Raw genomic sequence first — 14,286 nt, 5'->3', positions numbered from 1 at the left:
TTCACAACTGATTCCCTTACCAGTACCAACTTCCCAAGTCGGAACACTGTATATTAACCAAATTTACACTGGGAGAGGCCAGCTCGTGGTGTGATGTTAGCGGTAATAAATGCTTTCCTACAGCAAGCATCGTGAGTTGGTTCTTTTTCAATATGACTCGGTGGTAGTCCCATTCCCGGTGCAAGAGTTTTTTTTTAACAGAAGGCGCTGAGCCAGCAGCAAGCAGCAATGAGGAGGGAGGCATGCGACGCAATTTTTTGAGCGCTTACGGCTCTAGCTGCTGTCTCTTGAAGGATAGTTGCCTGACTTACTCTAGCAGTACTTTGGTTCCAACTAGTTGCTCCGACATATTTAAAACAGAAAAGCGTTGCGAATGAAACAAGGACAAGAAGGAACGTAAACCAACTGGACTGCCGCCAACTATCAACTGAGGTTTATTGCACCACACCCTGTACTTATGCTCAACCCTAAGCCATATCATCGAAACCAAACACAAGGAAAGCACTCAACACAAAAACTATCAATCACAATGAGCATACAGAATACACGCGAACCAGAAGACAGGCAGGAAAAATACCTCAGTACAGCAAACAAGTCACTTCAACAACCAGAAAAGCACCTAACGGGTAAGCAGAAACGCACGTGTAAAATGTAAAACATGGCGACTAATTCTCTTCAACTTTTCTGAGCTTCCCTGCAAAAACAAAACAAGCGACAATGGAAAACTAAAATGACCAACAAAAACGTCGAAAAAAGGTACACATGAAACTGTACTATTTGTATAACAAAAGAAGCGACAATTGAAAACAAAATGACCAACGGGAACACGGAACAAAGGAGTAAATGAACTTAAAAAAACTTCGAGAGAAATCTCGATGTCAAAGTGAAAGAAAGGCTGCTATAGATTCGATAAAAAAAATCTAGAAGATGGCAAGAGAACGCGAGACTCGCGATTGTATCACCTAAAGGAACCCCTTCAGGAAAGCCACTGATCGAATTGGACGGTTTGCTGACGCACACGCTTCCTCTTTTTTTTTTTTTAATATAATTGACCTCAACTATTTTTTGCTTTACTTTATCTCTGCCGTATTTTCGTCTTGTTTAATTTCTGACGGGAACCTCCGCAGGTTTTGCAGAAGTCTGCAATGAAACTTCCGTGTTTGTTGCGCACATTCCGCAAGTATTCAATGGCGCGTTCTTTGAGACAACCACCAATTTGCCCTATGCAGACGTATTCGCAGCCTAAATGAACCTCGTACACAACTCGTGATCAACATATAGTAAACTTCGTTTTATGTTTAATTCCGCAAACTGCTATTTCAATTGACTAGTCCATGGAGAAAATTTTCGAAACTTTAGAGTGTGCACAAAAGAAAACTTCAACCTGGTATTTACTTCCAGCTTTTTTGATGCTATGGGATACCTTATGAACTTAAGGAATAACCTGCAATGGTTACTTTCCTGTTTCGGACTTTTTTCTCGCAGTCGCTTGACCTTCTGCAGGAGCATTTAACGAAGAGCCCCAATCAAAGGGGTTGGGTACCCTCCTTTTTCTCAGCCTCTGAACCTAGGTGCCAAAACGCAGACATCATGTGATGACAAGACTCTCCTAAAGAATTCTGCAGATAATTATTAATTATCGCTGTTTTGACGAGATTTGAATGGGCACTGTCAAAAGGTAACAAGCCAGTCCCAGATCTCAGAAAGGCATAATGGACGGGCTCACCACGCTAAGGAATAGGGGTTAAGTCTAAGTGAAGTGTGAGTGAAGGTTTGTTGCGTTAAATGGCTGGGTTAGTTCAACTATAGTCTTCTAAATTTCTACAATAGTGAACCTGCTGGTATGGCCGTCATCATCATCATCATCATCATCATCATCATCATCATCATCATCATCATCATCATCATCATCATCATCATCAGCCTGAATACCGATTGCAGGGCGAAGGCCTCTCCCATATTTCTCCAATCAGCCCCGTTCTGTGCTAGCTGCATCCACTTGACCCCTGCGAACTTCTTAACCTCATCCGCCCACCTAACTTTCTGCCGCCTCCTGCTACGCTTTCCTTCCCTTGAAATCCAGTTTGTTACCCTCAGCGACCATCGGTTATCCTCTCTTCGCACTACATGTCCTGCCCATGCCCATTTCTTCTTCTTAATTTCCACTAGAATGTCGGTAACTTGAGTTATTTCTCTGACCCTCTCTGCACGCTTTCTACAGTTGAATCCCGCTATAACGAAATTCACGGTGCACGAAAAAAAATTCGTTCTCGCGGAACTTCGTTATCGCAAAAATTTGACGTGAAACGCAGAAAGAATTGTCTAAGCAGCAGCAAAGGCGTTTAATGCCAAAAATCTGTAAGCTTGGTTTGCTTACGCTTCACGGCGAGCAACGCCGTCACGCGATTTTCGCACTCGGTCAGCAAACCCATTGCAACATCGTCGTCTCGGACAGCAACGAAATTCCTGATGACATCAAAAGCGTCCATCACCTGTACGGCGGTTGCCGCAGCCGGCGCTTCCTGTACGTCGTCGTCTTCTTCATCGGAAGAGTCCTTATCATTCCGGGCAGCTTTTATGATCTGCTCATCACTCACATCTTCGTGAACAACAACACAAGCGTCAGCGCCGATGTATTCGTCGAGCTCGAGATTAGGCGGCACGGTTCCTATTTCTCCCAGCGTTTTCCAGGCGGCCGCGATCCCCGGAGCCGGTGACGCCTCTTCGTCGTCGTCTGTAACGCCTGGTGTTAGGCCAGCAGAGTGTACGGGTCGACCTTCGGCAAATCCGGCGTGCCTGAAACAGTTCACAATTACTGAGCGCCCCAGTGTGCTCCAGGCAGCAGACATAATCTGCAGTGCCACGTACAAGTCCACCTTCGTGTCTCGGCCGGTTTCAGTGTTAAAAAGCAGCCGCTGAATTAACCTCCCGCGGTAAGCGCGCTTCAGGCTAAGAATCACGCCCTGATCGAGAGGCTGTAAGACAGACGTGCAATTGGGAGGGAAAAACCTCAGCTCCGTGTTAGTGAGCTTGACTTCGTCGGAGTGATGCGCTGAACAATTGTCCAAAAGCAAGCAAACTTTACGGCCCTGCCGCTTCATGTCGCGGTCGAATGCCATCATCCACTCGGTGAAAATAGCGCGGGTCATCCATGACTTGTTGTTCGCCTTGTACTGCACAGGTAGGCTACGAGTTCCCTTAAAACAGCGCGGCTTGGCACTTTTGCCTATGACTAACGGCGGACGCTTGTCCGAGCCATCCATGTTTGTGCAAAGCAGCACTGTGATGCGTTTTTTGCTGTGTTTGCCGCCGTGACAGCGCTGCCCCTTGAAGTCGAGCGTCCTAGCCGGCAACATCTCGTAGAATAGCCCGGTCTCGTCGGCGTTGTAAATGTCTGCAGGCGCGAAGTTGCTTAAAATTCCGGCCATGTTACTCGCCTTCCAAGCAGCTGCTCCGTCCACGTCTGCTGACATTGACTCGCCGCACAACACTTTTCCAACGATGTTATGGCGGGCCTTGAAACGGTTTAGCCAGCCAATGCTGGCTTTAAAATCATCAATGCCAAGTAGGCATGCATAGTTCAAGGCTTTCTGCTGGACGATGCTTCCGGACAGGGGGACGTTGCTGGCTCGTGCTTCCACAAACCACGCATGCACTGCTTTGTCCAACTCTTCATGGAGGGGCCGCGTCACCTTTTTGTGCTTCGAGGATGTGCCTGAAGCAAGTGCCATTCTCACGCTGTCCTTATTGCCTAGAATCGTTGACAGCGAACTTGCAGGAATTCCGAAGTCTTCAGCAATTGCCGCTTTCTTCCTTCCGCTTTCTGCTTGGGCGATTATTTGAGCTTTTTGCTCAAGGGAAAGAGTTTTGCGTTTTTTCACTTGCGTTGCCATCGTGTCCTGCGGATGAAAACTCGTCGTTGTCGAAGAGAAAGGCAGCGAGTGAACAACGCGAACACGACACAAAGCCAAAATGGCGGAACTGCAATCACGTGATTTCATGCTTAATGTGGCTTTGGATTTGACTTGGACTTCTCGCCAATAAAACTAGTTTCGGTTTCGATTTTGAACGCGAAAATTTCGTTGAAGCGGAAACGCTCTGCAAAAATGGTTCGTTGTGCAGAGAAATTTAGGCCATTAATTCTTATAGGATACTCGCGGGGAATAAAAAATTATTCGTTGTCGCGGAAATTTCGTTGTGGCGGTATTCGTTGTGGCGGGATTCAACTGTATATCTTAATGTTACCCCTACCATTTTTCGTTCCATAACCATCTGGGTTGTCCTCAACTTAAGTAAAACTCTCTTGGTTAGCCTCCACGTTTCAGCCCCATAGGTCACCGGCTGCTTTATGTAAAGTCGGCAGCGCAAGGTTATGGGCTATGTGTGCTGGGGTTAATGTACTGCAGCGCTACGTCGGCGATCCATTGATACCAGCAAAAAATCATGTCTTCTGACGTCCGCACCCATTTTCAGTGACCTAGCAGATAAGCATGCATGTCATCTCCTGATATCTGTAGTCACAGAAAACCGAACAAGGGTTGACGCGGTCCATGGTTGGTTCATGGATAACTGAAAAAAAAAAAAGCAAAGAACAGCGCGAAGTAGTGTGAACAAAGGAACGCACAACAACTCCTCCTGTGGTGTGTGTGTTCCTTTGTCTATGTTTCTTCGAACTGTTTTTTTTTTCGTCAAACGTGTGCCCATCTTCTGCGTCTCGTTCTGCCCTGGATATTAATGCACTCGTAGACATTTCAAATAGCTCATCAGAGGAGTGTGCATATGTGTAGGTATTTAAAGTGGCTGACTAGTGAGGCGTAACCAAAATAGGTATTCTTTTTGCACACCCGTGTTTCTCGAATATTTGCCGCCGGCCGGTCCCAAAAAGTTTTTTTGAAGACTAGAAGAAAAAAAAAGGAGAAAGTGGTGACTAACATAAGAATGCAAAAACGCGCCGCACAATTTATTTCAAATGAACATGATGTGTCATGACATGCCAATCATTACAATTTATTGTAAACAGTACGAACAGGCGAAACCCATCATATGTAGTCACAGTATATACTGTGACCACAGTATAACTAAACAATATTCACAGCTATGCATCTTCATTTTATGAGATGATACATAAGAGAGCCTGCGCGCATGGCTATGTTCGCACATTTCAACAATCGCCGGTGAAAACATGCAAGTGACGCATCCTAAACATTTTTGCACAAACACTTAGAAATATTTATGGATGCATTCGATATAGATGTCTCATATGAAGCTCTTTTGCTTGGCTCCTGGAGGAAAAAAGATGTTTAAAATTCAAAGCTCATTGTAGCACTCACTGGCCAAGCTAAATACTGCTTTTTCAGAGCATTGATAAAGAGTGATGAACCACGCATAGTTGCGGTCATTGTCCACAGCTTGAAGGTAAGAGTGAGCGTGATGACAAGGTGAAATTAATGACGGAATGGTCGCTCAAGCCCGGCAAGAGCGTTAAGGACGAAACCGATTCAGGTGAAGTTGTTAATATGAGGTCTAGTACGTTTGCACACGACCCCTTAATGCGCGTAGGTTCTTTAACGAGCTGGCGAAGGTTAAATGATGAACAGATGTCGATGAAGGACAAGCATTCCGAAGAACCTGAGGTCACTATCGGACAGGGATCACTCCACAGAATGGCGGGATAGTTGAAGTCACCCAACAGAAAAACTGGTGCCTTCGGAAACCTGCTGACAACTTTGTTGAGGCAGTCATGCAGATCGTCGCAGAATGTTGACGGTGCGCTGGGCGCCCGGTAACAAACGCAAAATATTGTGTCTTTGTTATTTAAGCTGATGCAAACGCAAAGAAATTCAAGGGGTGACGGAACGAAAACTTCGTAGGAATTGAGGTCATGAGAGACAGCGATCAAGATGCCGCCGCCCGAGCGTCCGCAGCGGTCATGTCTGTATAAGGTGTAATCTTTCTCACATGTAAACAAGTCAGAGTTATCTACCTTCTCGGACAGCCATGTTTCCGTTAGTATGACTACATCCGCGGAGCAGCTGTCGATCAGTGACGATAATGAGTCGCGTTTGTTGAGAAGGCTTCGTATGTTGGTGAAAACGAATGAATATTCACGTTTCTCTTCGGCTTCAGAAACTGTGCAAGAAATGTCAGAAGGCTTGGGCAAGGCTGATGAATTATCGCTCCTATCACTACAGTGAAGCGCTGTGAATGATTCCGCTTCGCGTACGCTGTCAATTTCAGCACAATATACGTAGCACTTCCTGTTGATATACAGCTTATTGTAGAGCAGGTTGAAAGGCTGACCACTGGCCTTGCCGAAATCAAAGAGCTTTTTTCGGGCCTGCCTCACAGCTTTGCAGAAATCTTCTTGCAAATTAACGCCAGTGCCCTTTAGTTTCGACCGCAGAGAAAGAATATTGTCTCTAACTTTTGAAGAAGAAAATTTGACAACGATCAGACGATGCCTGTCAGCAACAAAAGGACCCAATCTTTGAGCTCGCAGAATGTCATCTTCCGAAAGCTCTATCAATAAGTGTTCTGTCAAAAGTGAACGGACTTTTTGTTCAGTCTGAATCGATGTTTCGCTCGAGCTGTCCGTGACACCGTAAATAATTAGATTATCTCTGCGATGTCTGTCCTCGTCCTCATAAACATCGAAAGTATGCATAGCGTTTTGATACTTCAGAGCATCAGACACGTTGAGATGCGTTTCCGGTGCATCGCGAAGTCCTCCGGCTACGTTCTCTTTCAATTCGACGGCTGCCAATCTGGTGCTGATGTCCGACACTCGATTCTCGAGGGTTTCTTGACAGGTCTTGATCTCTTTGAGGCACGACATCACTTCGGCATGACGGGACTCCATTGCGTTGGCCAAGGATTCTATGGCCGCCATTACTTCGGCGTTTGTTTTAGTGGAATCCACTTTAGGAGGACCGGGGTTCAGTTCCACGTCGCCGCACATAAAAAGCAACTTAGTCACCTGACCATAGCCTTCAAATAGGGTCATCAAGTTGTGCAGAAACGAACTGGGCTGTGAGCCTCCATTATTGAAGTAAAAATTGACTGCATGCACAGTTAACTGGATCGGCGAATTCTTTTTTGAAGCCATAAATTTTTGTTAAGCTCAATAAATTCTAAAGGGACCAGAGCAACATTACTGCAGTGGTTGTTTTGTTAAGGCAAATTTATAGAACAAACATTATATAGGGCCCAGTAGGAAGAGTACGCAGTAACGAGTATACACAATATACACAGTCTATGTTTTCAAATCGCCATGACAACCTGCACACTGCGCAGCTCTGTCATGACAGCTTTCATGCATACGCGCTCGATTGCACGTGACGTTCAGCGAGAACGCTATTGGCTGCCAATAATTTTGATGAAATACGTCTCGTATCGACTGCAGGGTCTTGACAAGTGGCAGTACGGTGAAAGAACTACTATTGACGTCGTTGGGAAGGGAGAAGCAGCAGATCCCCCGCCATCGCACTTTGGGTCGTGTCACAACGACAGGTGACGCCACCTGGACAAGAGTATGCAAAAGAAAGGCCTTAAGACATCAGTAAAAAAAATCATCGGAGTGACTCTATGAAATGCATAAGTGTTTTTTATTTTTAATTTTAAGAATTAAACTAGACACTTCAATCTTTATGCTCGCTGTAAAGTAACATGTTTCCGACGTTCTTTGACAAGCACTTTCTTCATGCAGAGGTCGAAACTCTTCGAGAACACAAAGTACGCTATGCCGTATTATTGGTTCCTGCCTTTACCTATAAGGGTGGTGAACACAGCGAAAAAAAAAACAGGGACAAATAACGACGATTCATGACAAGCGCTGGCTTGCAACTCAGCGTTCATTAACAGGAAATACATTTAAGAAATAAATTATATACCTGCAGATATCTGGGCATCACAAAAAAGGTAGAAACATGAGGAATGTGGGAGTACAAATAAGTTATACAATGCTGAAAAGGATTCTGTTATGCAATAAAGAAATTGCGTATATTTTCGATTAGCTGTTGTGTTAGTCCCCGGTTTTCATGTTTATTATTATTGTTTTTTTGACATCTGGTATACGAAGCAGGATTCTTTCTTCGATGATTTTCTCCAGACTAGCATTTAGTAGCTGGTCAGCGATATAAGGTTGTCCTCTACCTTTGTCACTGTCTTTTCCGCGCTGTTCACTGCTCTTTACAATGTCGGACCAACAAGGCCAGCTTGCTATTCTTTTTCGATTTATCACATTTTCCCCAAAACTTGCAGTCTATATTTCGAATATTGTGTTTTCGTGAGTTTAAAAGTTTTCTACAAATCACAGCAATAAGCAGTGATTAAATGTCCCACATACCAAGGCATTTACACACAAATGATATATTTACTGAAATCCGCAGCAGGGGAGTAAGTCGTGGTCTACACACAGCAGCCATAAAACACTCATTGCTTTTGATCGTAAGTGCTTTTCGAATATCAAGAAAAAATTTTTGCCGTTTACACACTGAATTCCATTCTCGAAGAAGCAGCCGTTTAAAAATTATGCTTGAGCTAATTAATGGAAAATATTTAGGGCAATCCCCCAAGGTGGAGTGGATTTGTAGTAAGGGAGTAATTACTCATTGACATCCACCCACGCGCAGTCATACGGCTACAAAGCAAAGCTACACAGCTTTCTCAGAAACTTCGCCGTTGAAGAAAATTTGTCCTGGTCTAGCGATCGAACCCGGAACCACCGCCTTTTCGGGGCAGTCGCTCTGACAACTGATCTAACAAGGTCAGCATAACAGACAGTAGGGCGATAGCGAATTGATCCGGTGGGTGGATGTTGAGTAATTGTTCCCTTTTTACAATTCTACTACACCTTGGGGGATTCCCTAAATATTCGAACAAGACCATTCTCACTAGGAGTTATGGATCAATTCGCTCTCGCCCTACCATCTATTCTGCTGGCCGTCCTGGTTAGCTTAACTGATAGAGAGAATGCCCCGAAAAAGGCGGTGATTCCGTGCCGTGTTCGATCCCCGGAAAAGGACGAAATTTTCGTTAAGTACAAAGTTTTTTTGAAAGCTGTATAGCTTTCCTTTGTAGCCGTATGGCTGCGCTTGAGTGGATGCCAATGAGTCATTGCTCTCTTATTACAATTCTACTCTGCCTTGGGGCTTCTCCTAAATATTTTATCAACACCATTCCCACTTCGAGTTATTTATCTATTCTTTTTAGTCCTACCATCTGTTCCGCTGAGTGTCCTGGTTAGCTCAGTTTGTGCCCTCCTCTCGCGTTTCTTTCGCTTTGAGGAAGTTGGCTTCGAACCCCCGTGCTTTTAACCCTGCGTAATTGTGTCCAGCTAGGCCAGAACTATATCGCGGCTCTTTTTTTTATTTTTTTTTATGGGCATGGGTTTTGTTGAACCATAAAAACGCTTCGCGGACTCCTATTTGAGAAACAATGAACTAAAAATGTCAGGCACAAAATTAAGGCTTGCAATAATGCAGTGAAAAAAAAATGTTTACATCAATGGCATGTCCCTGCACCAGGTGAATACCTATTTTGACGATGACGTCAGGCAGTAGTTGTTTGAACACAGAGTTCAACGAATCTGACGTCCAAGCTATGCGTCGTTCTCTCTTAAAAGACAAGAAGAACCCCAACGGTATAGTCAAGTTTTCTTGTCCTGGTCCTGGTCCAGGCATCAAACCCGGGACCACTGCCTTTCCGGGGCAGTCGCTCTACCGACTGAGCTAACCAGGACGGTCAGCAGAACAGATGGCATACAGGGCAAGAGCTAATTTGCCGATAACTAGAAGTGGGAATGGTGTTGGTCGAATATTTAGGAAAATTCTCCAAGGTAAATATTTTCTTAAGGCAAACCCAGTATAACGACTAGGAACAAACTTACCAGTGCTATTAATAGCATGAAATCTAAAATGAAGGCCGTAAAAAATACCTATTACACTAAAACACTTCCGACTTTTATCAAAACGGCGCTTGAAAAGAAAAATTTTGCAACTATATCAATCCTAAAAAACAAAACGAACAGGTACCTTGTGTTGAAGACAACATAAACAGCGCCAGTTCTTTCAATAATTATTTCCAGTCAGTTTATATTATCGATGACGGAAAACTGCCTGACATCGATGCATGCACGTCTAGCACATCAGAGCAAATTACTGTAATCGAAATTGGCGTATTTAACCTTTAGTTAAATTTTGATTAAAAAATGACCGCTGGCCCAGATAACATCCCCAATGATTTTCTTAAGGGATATGCCGAGTGGACTGATAGATATTTCTGCCAGATTAAAAAAAGAAACTTTAGTAACAGGCATAGTAGCAGCAGAGTTGAAAATGGCTAAAACATTGCTATACACAAAGCTGGCAGTAAATGTGAACCTTCAAACTCTAGGCCCATTTCATTAACCTGCACTGCTTGCAAACTATTCGAACACATAATCCTTAAATACTTAATAGTTCACCTGGAACAAGAAAATGTTTTATCATCCATTCAATATGGATTCTGCAGAGAGCTGTCAATTATTACCCACATTCTTTAGATAACACATGACATATCAATCAGTATAGACAACCGTAAATAGACAGACATGATATTTCTAGACTTATCAAACACCTCTGACCGTGTATCACACCCGAAACCCATTAAAAACTTCAGTCGTCATTAGAAGATAGTCTCCTCATTAGCTGGATTACCAACTACCTGTCATTAGGGCCTGTCACCTCCGACGTGCCGCAGGGGAGTGTCTTAGGGCCCATCTTATTCTTGATATTCATAAATGACGTGCACATCAAATTACCTGTAAATATTGGGCTTCTCGCCGACGATTGGATTCTATACGACGAAATTGACTCCCCTAAAGACAACGATACACTAAACGCCTCATTACAGTTGGTTTGCAGGTGGTGCGAGGATTGGTCGATGGTTCTAAATTTTAACGAATGTGCAATATTCACTATAACGAGGAAAAACAATTATTTCGCTTTGCACACTCCGTCCTCGATACATCCCTAACTCGCGTTTCTGAGCATGACTTTTTCGGCCTAATGATACACCATGACCTCTGATGGGATACTCATATTAACAACATTGCTTCAAAAACATTGAAATGACTATTCTTTCTTAAGAGACACTTGCGACTCGCACCACCTGCAACAAAACTTCTGGCTTATAATGAACTCAGAAGATCATTACTAGAATATCATAATATTGTTTGGTTCCCCATACTAAATAACTCACAAAACAAATTGAGGCTATACAGCTCTATAAGGCTTACATTTAACAAATACAGAATAGATGAGTCACCTACAAAATTGCTAAATGATGCCGCAATGCTAACTTTACAAACCCGAGCCAAGCTAGCGCGATAAAAATTTATCAACTGATCCAAGGTCAAATAGAAATTGCCTCTTCAAAGTACATCTCCTGTGCAAACACTCCACAAATACTGCATAAGCATCAGCACACGCTCTGCGAATATTCACACAGCATAGATTGATTTAAATATTCATATTTTCCGCAAGTTACTTAGAATGGAAACAACTCAGTTCTTCAGTTACAAGCACTAATTCACTAAGCAACTTCATAGCGCTCGTAGAAAATGAAGTGCTACCATCACAGTTGTCATGATTATTAACAAATTTTTTGTACAGTGTAGCGTCTGTAATAGGAAATACTTCCATGACTTGTTCTGCGTTTAGTATTATATCGAAATTGAAGCCAGCGGCATGTTCTTAGCTTACAAGGGTTTTTAGTGCTGAGTGTATAATTTTCGCTAACCGTTTGCCTTTTGCTTACCTTAGTTCTAAATGCAGTCTTTTACCCTTTAAAATTAAACCATTCATTACTTTCCGTCCTGTTAAATAGCTTAAAATTGCTTCATTTATCTCTCTGTGTTACCTGGCTTTCGCACTTAGTTTATTCGCGCAATTGATATAATTCGCTCTCCATTATGATATTAAAGTGCCATATAAATAACACGGTCCAGTAACATGTATCCAGTATTTTTTTTTTATTTTTTCTTCAACCTTCTCGTTCCAGTTTTTCTGTATAAGATGTGTTGCCTTCCTGCTATAATCTTCTTCGAGATTGACAGTATAAATAAATAAATAAATAAATAAATAAATAAATAAATAAATAAATAAATAAATAAATAAATAAATAAATAAATAAATAAATAAATAAATAAATAAATAAATAAATAAATTTAATAAATAAATAAATAAATAAATAAATAAATAAATAAATAAATTTTCAGGTCACCAAAAATGATACTCGAGGCTCTTTTCGGAAACGGTAATCCCACGGGTTTTCAAGTCTCAATGAGTCTGCACCTCTCCCTTCGGTAGATGAAATGACTCCAGCATAACGCGAAGTACAGTCATAGAAGAATAGCGTCTAGATAGTGGTGTCTTTCCTTCGCTAAAGTAAAGCAGGCGCATATGCGACTTCTTTTAGATAGGCCATGCGCCTGCTAATTCCAAGCTATGGAGCCAGTGAAATGGAGCCACTAAATATTTTAAAGAAAGCACGCTTTCATTAAGATCACTTTCAATAAATAGAGAAGCACCTATTGAGTCTATGGCTGTTTGCTTTGAAAAAAAAAAAATGACACTTGTTTTTTTAACTTTTAAAGCTGTGTGGTTACTAAAAAACCATGCCACAGCAGCTCATTTCTTGTAGTTTTTCATTACATATAGATAGTGTTCTGTAAGCATAAGGGAAATGACATCTGCTACAATATTTTTGAGGCACGTGCAATGCCTTCTAAAGGACATTAAAATAATGAAGATAAAATAGAATGCTGTACGGAGTCTTGTGGCGGACTGATGCTATCAGTGGCCTTATAATTTTACTGGTAGCGCGCAGTGTCTTGTGCTCTTCGTTTATTCACACTAAGTTTCGCAAAGAGTAGGCTTTCTCACTTTCTATTTCTACGCATATAGCGCAGCACGCGCCCAGATTTATCTCCACCTATTGCCACTAAGCGCGACCACTCTCACATTGTTTCCAACTGTTCTTGCACATTTAGCCGGTTTATCCAGATACTTCTGAGCCGGATTTAAATTAAGCTCTTCCGAGTGGAACGGGCATTCGTAGTCGGCGACCGCCGAACACGCTCGCTGTTGTCGCCGCCGTTGAGTTGATAAGTTCTTTTAAGGCGAAAGCCTCATGATTGTCCGTCCGTCCATGCGTGCGTGCATCCGCGAGTAGTGTCACGCTTCTTCGCGAGATTCCGCGGGATACCATGAGATTGTGACGTCATTACTTCGTGCCCGCATCGTCCATGAACACACGTGACGTCATGACCGGGACTGACGTCGGTCATGACGCCACGTCCGGCCATTACAGTTGACCCCGCCGGGCGTCCGATCCAGGCATCCGTGCTGCGCCTTTCATTTGGCCGCCCCTCGATCGCCGCACCACACAGCACACAGAAGCAGACGACGTAAAGCAGGAGTCAGTGGCGTTTCAAATAACGGCTTTCACATCACCACACTTTAGTTGGACAAATTAAAGTGCTCTCTAGAATTTACGCGGGCGCAGATCAGTTCAGTAAGGAGTTATATTAGGTGCAACTTCAGTCTTTCGTTTGCTGCCTTCGGCACTGTCACCACCACGTGTTAATATAATAACGCAAAGGCGTTAAAAGCCCCCTGCTGCGAAAAATGCGACATTGTTGGCGTTGTTGTCACTGTTGGGAAAAGAGAATTACGGGCACGGCTTTGGCAGGTGGTCAGTCGGCGCTTGTGTCTCGTTTCTTGTCCTTAGTGGTCGTGTGTGTTTGCGCTCTTTCCAAGTTTTCCAAAAATGAACCAACTCGCCCAAAAAGAAGTGTTAATGGCAGGTGGTAGTATACGGATTGTTTGGCAAGTTGTGTCGTCACGAGGTCATATGACATGGCCGGTGCTGCCATCTCGGGCTTCTCCTTTTGAAATGGGATGAGGTGATGGGAATATAACCTGCCAAGACTCTTGCGCGATGAGCAATACACGCTACTGCGAAGGCACGCAGGCCTGTCCTTAAGGCTTGGTTAAAGCGGTGCTTTAATTATGAGTAACTATTTCCGGCGACCTGTCACATAAAAGAGCAGCTTACGCGTGTATGCTAATGAATTTGTGTTAGATTACCGAGGAACATATTAAGGAATTAATGAACGCAAGAGTACCAAAGTGCATGTGCGCGAAAGCGAATTTTAAACAGGAGCCGCAGACACTAACAATTTAGGCTATCTCGTCACACTTTTAAAGACGGAGCTACTTTCTGATATCCGGACCTGAACTACTT

General features: G+C 43.2%; 1 protein-coding gene and 1 pseudogene across 1 annotated transcript; one reads left to right on the top strand and one right to left on the bottom strand.

Moving 5' to 3' along the window:
• Positions 1 to 14,286, top strand: part of LOC146186762 (protein brain tumor-like) — a 33,254-nt pseudogene that overhangs the window by 10,644 nt on the left and 8,324 nt on the right.
• Positions 5,396 to 7,516, bottom strand: LOC146186763 (uncharacterized). The gene has a single exon (XM_084605828.1). The coding sequence runs from the start codon at positions 7,103 to 7,105 to the stop codon at positions 5,396 to 5,398; it is 1,710 nt and encodes a 569-aa protein (XP_084461954.1). The 5' UTR covers positions 7,106 to 7,516.

The sequence above is a fragment of the Amblyomma maculatum genome, chromosome 6 (genome assembly GCF_055883805.1).
Source record: "Amblyomma maculatum isolate TAMU_Amacu chromosome 6, ASM5588380v1, whole genome shotgun sequence".
NCBI classification, from domain to species: Eukaryota; Metazoa; Arthropoda; class Arachnida; order Ixodida; family Ixodidae; genus Amblyomma; species Amblyomma maculatum.
The sequence above is the reverse complement of the archived record's forward strand: the minus strand, read 5'-3'. Positions and strand labels throughout refer to the sequence as shown.

Bases quoted from the DNA above. Each gene is read 5' to 3' on its own strand.
- LOC146186763 (XM_084605828.1), bottom strand. From the start codon at position 7,105: ATGGCTTCAAAAAAGAATTCGCCGATCCAGTTAACTGTGCATGCAGTC.